The sequence below is a fragment of the Sesamum indicum genome, linkage group LG6 (assembly GCF_000512975.1).
Source record: "Sesamum indicum cultivar Zhongzhi No. 13 linkage group LG6, S_indicum_v1.0, whole genome shotgun sequence".
Lineage (NCBI taxonomy): Eukaryota > Viridiplantae > Streptophyta > Magnoliopsida > Lamiales > Pedaliaceae > Sesamum > Sesamum indicum.
This window is the reverse complement of record NC_026150.1, coordinates 24,849,729-24,861,547: the sequence shown is the minus strand read 5'-3', so window position 1 is coordinate 24,861,547 and position 11,819 is coordinate 24,849,729. Positions and strand designations below refer to the sequence as shown.

Sequence of the window (11,819 nt, the reverse complement as noted above, 5' to 3'; positions counted from 1 at the left end):
AAAAATTACTCCCAATTGCATTTAGAGATCTACTACCGAAACCTATTTGGGAAGCGCTGACTGAACTCTCAGCAGTTTCTTTAAGGATCTATGCGCAACTATATTACGTGTGGAGCACATGCAAAAACTTGAGAAGAACATTGTTGAGATATTGTGTAAGTTAGAGAAAATTTTTCCCCCAAGCTTCTTTGATTCTATGGAACATCTACCAGTTCACCTTGCGTATGAAGCTAAAGTTGGTGGACCTGTACAATATCGATGGATGTATCCATTTGAGAGGTAATTTTTTTAAGTTCAATTATCTTATATAATTAGAAAATATAAGTTATCTTGTGTAAATTAAAAGTTTAACAAATTTTAGGTTTCTATACCATTTGAAGAAAAAGGTTGGAAATCGAGCTCGAGTTGAAGCATCAATTGTTGAAGCGTATATGATTGAAGAAGTCTCAACATTTTGCTCTTCATATTTTGAACCACATGTAAAATCCAGATTAAATCAGGTTCCACGAAATGATGATGGAGGAATGATAGATTCTTGTGAAAGTCTATTTTCTACACATCCTGGACGACCACTTGGTAATAGAATTGCAGTTAGATATCTGGATGAGGATGAGATGAAGGCTGCACATAGATATGTCTTGATGAATTATGAGAAGATTGATCCATTCTTGCAGTGAGTGATCTAACTCGTGCATTATGTCCTCACAAATGTTTCTTATGACTTGTGTAATAATTAACATATGATCATCACAAATTCTGTAGGAAATTTGATGAAGAAAATAGAAAACAATTTCCAACAATAACTGACATGGAACTTGAAACATTGCGGGATACAGATTTTTCTCGGTGGCTACTTGCTCATGTAAGTAATATATTACTTTCTAACAATGTATATATTAGCATATTAAAAATTATGTTATTTTATAAATTATTTTTTTTTCTTAGATTCGAGATACACGTAACGAAGTTGACGACCTCATAAAAAAGTTGGCTCATGGTCCAAGTCGACGTGTTTCTTGCTATAAAGGGTACTTTGTGAATGGATTCAAATTCCACACTTTGGAGTACGGGCATTCTAAAGCAACATCAAATTATGGTGTATGTGTTTTCGGGAGTACCTACAATGAATATGAAGTGGATTATTATGGAATTTTGAAAGAAATTATAGAATTGGAGTATTTTGGTAAATGTAAATTTCATTAAGGGTACTTTGTGAATGGATTCAAATTCCACACTTTGGAGTACGGGCATTCTAAAGCAACATCAAATTATGGTGTATGTGTTTTGGGGAGTACCTACAATGAATATGAAGTGGATTATTATGGATTTCTAGAAGAAATTATAGAATTGGAGTATTATGGGATAAGACGTGGGGTTGTCTTGTTTAAGTGTCATTGGTACGACACTTCTGATAAAGGGCTTAAGTGGCACACATCGGGTCTTGTGGAAATTAACCATAAATTAAAATTAAAATCAAATGATCCTTTTATATTGGCTTCCCAAGCACAACAAGTCTACTTCACAAACTTTCCGAGCACCAAAAGAGAGAGACGTGATTGGTGGGCAGTATGCAAAGTAAAGGCTACCGGTAAATTTGACGTCCCATTAGCTGAAGGACAAGACGAGAATATTGAGCAAAGCATCGATATTGCTTTTCAAGAGGATGAGACATCTGATCCACACCAAATTTTGATTGAAACTGATCGAGATGAGATCAATATTGTTTCGGACGGTGTGGTAGAAGAAGTAGATGCAAATGAATTTGAGGGACTTCAACATGGTGTAGATTTCAATGAAGTCATAATAGAAGATGAAGATCATTGGGAAGGAGAAGAATTCGAACCAGAAGATGATGAGCAAGAAGAAGAATATGATTCAAATGAAAGTGATGAGGATATGGACACTGTACGTGTAATTTTATTTATTTAATTATTTCATTCTATCGCTTTATATGCATTTTATATCAGCATTGTTCATCATAATAATCTTAATCTTAAAACTCAATAGTTTTTTGTTTCTCTTTGACACAGGATGGTGACTAGAGGACGAGCCAGCGGACGTGGGCGAGGGCGGGGCAGGGGCCGGGGTAGAAGTTTGCAACTTCGAGATGAGAATGAGGAGTTAGTGGGAGATCACTTATCGCAACCTGAAGATAATCCTAGTGAAGAGGTGTGTGGACAAAGTATCTCATCTCGTATTCTTCCAAGAAGTTCGAATAGTGAAACGCAAGTAAGACAAAGTGAATTATGCATTAGATAATTTCTGTTATTGTTTTTTTTTTTTTTTTTTGGTTATAGGTTGGTGAAACAATACCTTCAAGACCTGAAAATGAACAAAATACAGGACAAAGTGAAGGTACTGTGTCACATGGACGTCGACAGGGACCTAATAGTGGAGTTCAGATCCCAGATCATCCAAGTAAAAGGACAAAAGTGACAGTGGTGAACAATCGGTAATTTCAAAGCTTCTAAAATTGAGCTTAATATATTCATAAATAATGTTAGCTCTATTTCTTAATTTTATATATTTTTTAAATTTATTCTGTCAAAATAGATTTATTGAAAGTGGTGTTACGCGAAACCTCACAAATGATATTAAAGGCATTTTCACTGAGGCATGGCCAAGATGGCACGCTGTGCCAAAAGCATCTAAAGATTTATTGTGGGAGAAATTCAAGGTAATAAATACTATTTATATTTAATTCAATTTATTCATTGCTAAATTATATAGACATATTTTGAGAACCAGAGATGAGTGATATGATTGATAGAGGTCCTTATTGGTTGAATAATCAATTATGGAATGATCTAGTTCAGAAGTATTGGGCCTCAGAAGATTATTTAGGAAAATGTCGAACTGCCCAAAAAAATCGTTTGACTGAAAAATATGGTTCGATAACAAAACACACTGGTGGTTCTATTCCTGTAGGGGCACATAGGCAAAAATTGGTAAGTTTTAAGTATATATAAGTTTTTAGATATCTTTTATGCAATTTATTGACATGTGAATTAATATTGTTTTGTAAACTATAGGAAAAAGAACTTGGTAGAGAAGTGACTGATCTTGAGCTATTTCAAAGATGCCATAGAAAGAACAAAGGAATTGGGGAGTTTATCGACAACAAATCCAAAAGAATTAGTGTAAGTATAATTTGTCATTAGATTTAAATATTGGTTAGTATATGTATTCATTGAGAAATTTTATTAGACTTTTATTACATAAATGTTCCTTTTTATCTAATGTACAGGAAGAATACCTTGCAAAAACGGGTTGTACTGATGTTTCTTCACAGTCTTCTTTCGATATCTCAACTTGGTATGATATCACTGGAGGTCCTTATAAAGGACGCTTATATGGATTTGGATGTAGCTCCTCATCTACAAGTTCAAGTTCAGTTAGTTCTACTGTTAAAGCATCTGACCAAAAGATTAATGAGTTAACAAAAGCTGTGGAGGATTTTTCAAGACGGGAACAAGAAAGTAGAAAGTTTTTTGAAAATGCTCTTGAAGAAGCTCGAAAGAGGGAGGAAGAGGCTCGGAAGAGGGAGGCAGACCTACAAGAATTAGTTCGAAAACTAATTCAAGATGTGGGATACACAAACCATCAATTTCCTGGTGGGTCTGGACAGAAGGAGCAACAATATTCCAGGAAAGATAATTAGTTTATTTTTTCTCTTTGTTGTTTATGACTTAGTGTATGTTGCTTTCGGTTGTACTTTGACTTATGTTTGTTGACTTGTGAGTGCAGACTTGATATTATTTGATAGATTTGGATGATGACATTAATTATATTAGTGGTGTTGTATTATGAGTATCTTTTTTGTTAATATTTGTTGTTCTTGTTTGGGAAATTAAAATTTTGGTATTGATGGAATGTATTTGATGATATAATGACCAGGATATTAATTTGGGTACAGAAATTAAAAAATATATTAAAAAAAAACCAAAAAAAATTAGAGACGGATTTGAGACGGAAAATTTGAAAAATTAGAGGCAGAAATAGAGACGGATTAGAGACGGAAATTTGTAATGTTTTAGAGACGGATTAGAGACCGAAAATTTTCTCCATTTTAGAGACGGAAAATAGCAAACAAATACTTTACCTTTAGAGACGAATTAGAGACGGAAAGTTCTTTTATTTATCGACGGAATCAGAGACGGATTGCCTACGGAAATCAGAGACGGATTACACTTCAACTTTCTTCTCCTTTGTCGACGGAATTAGCTACGGAATTTTCCGTCTCAGAATCAGAGACGGAATGTTTCCGTCGCTAATAATTTAGCCACGGGGCTTTCAGCCACGGACTTCGGCGACGGTTTTTTCCGTCGCTAATTTGCTTTAGAGACGGAAATCCGACTTTCAGAGACGGAAATTTCCGTCTCTGATACCTGTTTTTCTTGTAGTATTTCAATTTTAGTCATCACGTGTATTTTTCGTCTAATAATTAACAGAATTATTAGCATTTTTCATACCATTTTCATTCACTAGTGGAGTCTTTTTTAATTTAGTTTCATTTATTACGATTTTCTCACATTGCATCCCATAAATTAAAAATTCTCAAAATATTACCTTAGCATTTCCTGTACATTTTGTGTAAATTGTTGGATGGAAATGCACGTGAGGACTAAAATTGAAAAAAATTTCAACTTGTGGAATTGTAACAAATGAAATTAAATTGTAAAGGCTCTAACATATGTGACCAAAAGTACAATTTTTCCCTTGATTTTATTTTAGTATGAATAGTATAAATTTATTTTGAAATCATACTTAATTCACGTACTTTTAATTTTTATCATAATATATTAGAGGTAAATTAATATTAATATGTGTAACATATGATTAAATATGAGATAAATTGCATAAAACCCTCCTATGTTTTAAAAGTATAGCTGAAAACCCCTCTATATTAAAAAAAATAGGCAAAAAACTCCCTCTATTTTTAAAAATTATGCACACTCTCCTCTTCCGTTAGTTAGATTTAACAATGTTTTAGTTTTTGATAAATTGCCTGTTGTACCCTTGTTTTGATAGCCTTCGGTCTTAAATAGTAAAAAAAATCTACAGTTAAAATTTAAAACAATTTAAATATATATATATATATATGACTATGTATATGATTATATATGTAATATATATAATACAATATATGTATATGATTATATATGTAATATATATAATACAATATATGTATATGATTATATATGTAATATATATAATACAATATATATATATGTATAGATGCAGCGGTGACACATCGCCGTGCAATAATTTGGATGACATCGTCGTCACTCCACCGTCGCCCCTAGAGAAAGGGGGAGCACACAGAGGCCCCGCACCATCGCCTAGATCCTGATGGGCGGTGGCGGTGGGCAGCGAAATGTGAGAGGCGATCGGCAGCAAGGGGGAGGCAAGGCGGGGAATGGGGGGGTTTGTGTCTTTTTTATTTTTTTAAAAAATAAGTAAGAAAATGATAATTTTTCAAAAATTAAAAATAACAATAATAATTTATTAAAATACTTATCATGATAATTTTAATTCAAATAATTATTTATATTAAATGATATAATTTTAACAATTAATATAATATTTTTATGTTTAATTAATATACTTTTTGAATAAATATAAATAATTTAAATATATTTAAACTAACTTTTTAGGTATTTTAATAATTAATTGATATATTTTATAAATAAATATAATTTATTAAAATATATTTGTATTAAATAATATTTTGGATTAATTGATAATATATTATTTATTAAAATAATTGACATGTCAAAAGGGGGGGCAACATGGACATTTATTCACATAGACTAACCCTAAAAAAAGCCAAAACTGAAACCCACTCATGAAATAGGCAAGTGTCAATCATCCATGGTTAGAAGTTTTTTGTTTGTTGTATCTAACACAGGGGGTTTCTCGCCTGTAAAATTAACACAGGGATATTTTACACTATTTCACTAAAACACAGGGGGTGTTATGCAATTTACCCTATTTATTTACTAGGAGTGTGTGCATAGAAAATTTTTAACTTAAATCGAATTTTGTCAAACATGAACCAATTACATGGTAAAGGTAATACATTTGTCATATGATTGATTTATAGTTTAAGAAGAGTGATCAATTATATGTCAAATATACCACATTTATTGTATGATCTGTTGTATTTGACCAAATCCCAGTTTAAATAGAACATTTTGTTGTACATATATACAAATTTGAATTCTTGAATGTGAACAAATTATCATTCTATGAATCTAATTTTCCTTATTTGAACTGACACTAACTCCAAGTTGAAAACTTACAAACTTTGGAACTAAAGAGGGAAAAAAGGATACTAAACTGATCATTTTATCCTCAATTATATATAGGGTAAATTACAACCATCTTTCCTGAAATTTGGCATAATTACATACATACTCGTTGTTTGAAAAATTACAAATATCCCCCTGATTTTAAAGTTCGTTTAACAACGAGCTCATTCCGTTATGTTTCCATCTAACTTTTGTGATGAACTGACCAAAATGTTATTTTGAATTATAAATTATAAATTTATATATATTTTATAATTTTCAAAAATATTTTTATGAACTAATATTCTCTCTAGATTATTTTATATATAATTTGTAATGGGCGTATCATTTTGACAATACTAATAAGTGCAACTTATGATTAAATATAAAATAGTGAGAATCTCTTGAGTCTTTAAACTTATAATGAGAAAACATCTGTATCCTTACTGGGGTACATTTTTAGATTGTACCCTTATTGGAGAATATTGTTAATTGTTTATTAATGGAATTTCTTGTAAAAATAATTCAAAATAAGGAGCTTTAACTAATTATTTTAGTTTTACTATTGATTTTTTTAATGTTATTATTTTTATTTATTATATTAATTAATTTGATACAAGATAATGAAATATAACATCAGCCAATACGAAATACAAAAGTTTAATTTTGGAGAACCCCTTTTATTTAATAGTATGAATTAAATTTAGAAAGCGAATCACAAAAATAGAAGTAAATAATTTTCTTATCAATTAAAATAATTATTATCAATTTATTTGAAAAATATAATGATACAATAATAATATTTCAATAATAGAAACATAAATAATATTATGAAGTTAATATTTTCATAACTAACTATAAATAATATATTTATACTCAAGTATTCCACGTCATGCTTCTTAGTTAAATAAAATATGTAATAGAATTTAAAAAAAAAAAATCAACTGAGACTGGATTGTTGGTCACATCCAGTCCACAATAATCTGTGTTCTTATTCTGGTTAATTGTAATACGGAATGAATAATTTCCCAACAAATTAAAATTGGAGAAAATTTGAGCAGCAATAATAAAATAGGGATAATTACACTTTTTCTCCTTTAATATTTGGTATAACTACGTATAAATTCCTCATAATTTCGAACATTACATTTAGTATTCCTGAAATTTGCTTCCTTATAATAAATAAGTCCCTCATTAATTAAAATTTACTGAATTTATTGATATTAATAAAAAAAAATGGATGAGAATTGATATTTACCCTCGTCGATGGACTGATTACTGACTTATTGCAGGTCAAACAATTTTTCTCGAACTAAACTACTTTATAATGGTGAAGAGATACCTCTTTATATGAAGAAACGCGTGAAAACATATGAAGTCGAACTAAACTACTTTATAATGGTGAAGAGATACCTCTTTATATGAAGAAACGCGTGAAAACATATGAAGACAATTTAACCATAAAAATATTTATTTAGTCTGTAATAAATCAAGAAAGGGTTAGTATAGCTTTTTTTTTTTTTTTTTTCTCTTTTTTGTTAATATAAAAAAAATCAGTGAATTTTGACTAATAAGAAAACTTATTTGTTAGATTGCAATAAATTTTAGTTGTACTAAATATAATTTTTTAAATTATAAAAAATTTATATGTAATTATATCGAATTTTACCGATCCAAAAATATAACTATTCCAAAAAAAAAAAAAAAAAAAACACTTGGGAGTTATGAATAATTTGCCGGGAAGAGAAATGAGTTACTTGTATTCCAGCTTTGCCACAACTTTAAAAATGCACTACAGCCACTCGAACTCCATGTCATGTCTCAAAAATCAAGCTCCAACTCCCTTCAAACAAACCTTAATTACGAGAATCTTCCTCTATCTTCTCTTCAAATTCAGACCACCTCTGCAGCTCCAAGATTCCAATGTCAACTTCATGCGCCGCTCTGCCTAATTCTGTGAAATTAGAGTTGTTTGGCAGCACAACTTCCGCAAGACTTCATCCTCACAGTAAGCTCTTGATTTTGAGCAGCATTTGTTTAAAATCTTTACCAAGTTGGAGAAATTACATGCCCCTCTTTTTCTTTTGTTCGAAAATGTTGAAGGAAGCAGATGCGGGTTGAGCCGGAGGCATTTTGCGTTGAAAGGAATTGTTGCTGCTGGAGCCTCCATAATGGCTTCTAGTGCTATTGCGGCAGAACCCTCACAAGCCCAAGGCAGAATTTCTCTCATTCCTTCATTCTAATCTCTCTCTCTCTCTCTCTCTTTGAGATTTTGCTTGCTGGTTAACACGTCTTTGATTTTGTTTCATGCCTGGTTACGATGTGGGTTGGTTCTGTCTTGCTCAGGTTTGGAGAAATTGCCGTTTAAACCGGAGGGATATAATTACTGGACGTGGCGAGATCGAAAAATACATTATGTGGTGGAAGGCGAGGGCTTCCCAATTGTTCTGATTCATGGCTTTGGGGCTTCTGCATTTCATTGGAGGTTGGCCTTTGTCTTTTCTAGAAAATTTGAGCAAGTTTTTCATGTTTTGCTGCTGGCCTTTGTTGAGCAATCCATGTAAAAATGTTGCAATTTACAAAAAACTAAGTCTGAAGGATCAGAACCTTGTTATTTTCCTGGACGGACACTCTGCTGCATATGTTTGAAATCTTGATTTTCTGCTTCGGAGGAGTCATAGTGACATTAGCACTCAGTATATGGTATATGATCTCCTGCCCACTTTTGCTTTTCTTTAGGTACAATATACCTGTATTGGCGAAGAATTATAAGGTCTACGCCCTGGATTTACTAGGGTTTGGTTGGAGCGAGAAGGCGCTCATTGAATATGATGCTCTGGTATGGAGAGATCAAGTTGTGGATTTCGTGAAGGAGATAGTTAAAGAACCTGCGGTTTTAGTCGGAAACAGGCAAGTGTTAATTTGTTTTTGTCCGCTCGATACTTGCTATACGTTGATGGCTAAGTTTCCCATTATTTTATTGTTGTGTACCTATTCCATATTCTCTTTGTAGGACATATTTGATCATATGCATATAGATCAGAGCGAATCACTTGCATGGGATTGCATTATGATAGCTGCATTAGTTTCTATATATCATTGATTTACGTTGATGTGCTGTATAATTTGTTATGTGTATGCAATTTAAGTCCATGACTTCTACACCTAATTGATGTTTCAGTCTAGGAGGATTTACTGCCTTGGTGGCGGCAGCATCTCTGCAGGATCAAGTTAAGGGGGTCGTATTGCTAAACACCGCTGGACAATTTGGTGATGCCACTACTGCAACTATGGAGTCTGAACAAACGGTCTTGCAAAAGTTTGTTGTCAAGCCTCTGAAGGAAATATTTCAACGCGTATTTCTTGGGTTTTTATTTTGGCAAGCCAAGCAACCATCGCGAATCGAGTCTGTCTTGAAAAGTGTATGTAACTTCCTTGTTACCATGGCCATAAAATCTTTATTTTTCCATAAGCATATTTGCATCCCTTCTGTGATGCAAGTGAATTTTCTTTTCGTGGTTCTGCATGCTGCTTATTAATGAACAGATATCATCTCTTTCAATGTATGTTAAGATATAAAATATACGGACTTGCAGTTTTGCCAAATATAATGTTGGATATGGGATATGGAGAACAGAACAGCGTGACTGAAAAATGCAGGCCAAATTGTCAGAACTGCATAGTATCAACGTACATAGCTGATAGCAATCTCGCTAGTTTCTGAAATTGGAATATCGGTGGAGTTGGTTTCCCGCGCCCAAACAACTTTCTCTATATCCTTTTCCAACGATGGATCTGTTGATTAGATTGGACGAAAGTTAGGGAATCTTCACTTATAAAATCACTGACGGATGTGTCAAATCCTTGATCTTGCATTAAGTTGTGTAGCCTGGATAAAGTTATAAGAACATTTCCTTGAATTCTAACTTGTTATTCCATGAGGTCGACTGATATTGGTGCCCTGCATCATCTTATCACTTTCTTTTTCTTTTGGCTGAGCCAAATAAGACAGCATGAATTTATCTCAGGAGAAATCTACATTAGATCTTAATCATGAATTGTACCTGTCATAGAATCGCCCCATTTATTTCAGGTGTATATTAATGCTGCAAATGTGGATGACTATCTCATTGATTCAATTACAAGGCCTGCTGATGACCCAAATGCTGGGGAAGTTTATTACAGGTATTTAATTAATCTCAAGGTTATAGGTTTCTTAAGTGTTCCAAACGCTTCAAAAAGCATCGATCTATTTAGAATTTAATGACTTACAGACTTTTCTGAGATGTTGCATGTTGTTGTGGAAACTGGGTGCTGTAGTCTTGATAATTTTGTCGACTGATGGCAAGAGAATAAAATTTGTGAGATAGGCAAACATGGGTTATTGGATTATGATTAGTTCGTCTTATGTTAGAAGATCCAATGTCTTTTCTCCCATTTTTAAGTTCATCTAAGTTAGTAGGGTAGGATTCAGCAAACATATGGTCATTAATGTTGAAATTTTGACATGCAAATGAGATAATCTTGAGCTCTTTCTTCTCTAACGGACGACCTGATAATGTAACCTTCAGTTTCCGACAGATCTTCCTATTCTTTTTATGTAATAACAGTTCCACTTCACTATCTGCAGACTAATGACAAGATTCATGTCCAACCAAAGAAAGTACACACTCGACAGTGTCTTGAGCCAACTCTCCTGTCCGTTGCTATTGGTGTGGGGCGACTTAGATCCCTGGGTTGGTCCTGCTAAAGCTCTCAGAATCAAGGAATTCTATCCAAATACTTCGCTCGTGAACCTACAGGCAGGCCACTGTCCGCACGATGAAGTTCCAGATCTAGTGAACAAGGCCTTGTTGGATTGGCTGCCAACCATAACTTGTGCACCTTCTCTTCAACCTTTGTGATCATGGTCGATAGTTACAACCTCACTTCAACCTCTGGGAACATGGGCGATCGGGACATTTTTTTACCCTTCCTGCTATTACCCGAATCCAGGTTTCTCCATAACTAAGTGTAATCAATCATAAGACAAATAGAAAACAGTATAATTTGATGTAATTAGTTGCATGCTGTTAAATCCTCTCTGGACGAGAAATTTCCTATTAAATGTTTGTATTATTATACTGTAATAAAACAAATACTGATTCACAATCCATATAGATAGATAGATAGATATTGAAGGAAGACCTGATAAACATGAGTCCTAGACATACATAGATGTCAATAATGAAGAGACAGAGAGTTTTCTCCTCAGCTGACCATAAATGCTTGGTCTATCCTAGAATGTGAGTCATGTTTTAGATGTCAGCAGTTTTCACGTCACGCGTAGACGACGACTCTTCTGAGTCGTCTCTAATTGTAATAATATGGAACATCTTCCACATACGCAGGACCCATATACATGTATAAAGAAATAAAAAGGAGTAGACAAGACTAGAGAAATGACACAGAATGTTTGATCCTCTTCTTCCTCAAAGTCATCGAAACAAACATTTTATAGTCTTTGTGTCAACCCTTATCCAAAAT

At 33.0% G+C, this 11,819-nt stretch overlaps 1 protein-coding gene across 1 annotated transcript; it reads left to right on the top strand.

Moving 5' to 3' along the window:
- Window positions 8,089-11,448, top strand: LOC105165778 (pheophytinase, chloroplastic). The gene is made up of 7 exons (XM_011084905.2): window positions 8,089-8,301; window positions 8,397-8,507; window positions 8,640-8,778; window positions 9,033-9,203; window positions 9,475-9,715; window positions 10,387-10,478; window positions 10,924-11,448. The coding sequence occupies exons 1-7, from the start codon at window positions 8,217-8,219 to the stop codon at window positions 11,195-11,197; spliced, it is 1,113 nt and encodes a 370-aa protein (XP_011083207.1). The 5' UTR covers window positions 8,089-8,216; the 3' UTR covers window positions 11,198-11,448.

Bases quoted from the DNA above. Each gene is read 5' to 3' on its own strand.
- LOC105165778 (XM_011084905.2), top strand. From the start codon at position 8,217: ATGTCAACTTCATGCGCCGCTCTGCCTAATTCTGTGAAATTAGAGTTG. The intron at 8,302-8,396 runs GTAAGCTCTTGA...AAAATGTTGAAG, and splicing joins CGCAAGACTTCATCCTCACA to GAAGCAGATGCGGGTTGAGC. The intron at 8,779-9,032 runs GTTGGCCTTTGT...GCTTTTCTTTAG, and splicing joins GCTTCTGCATTTCATTGGAG to GTACAATATACCTGTATTGG.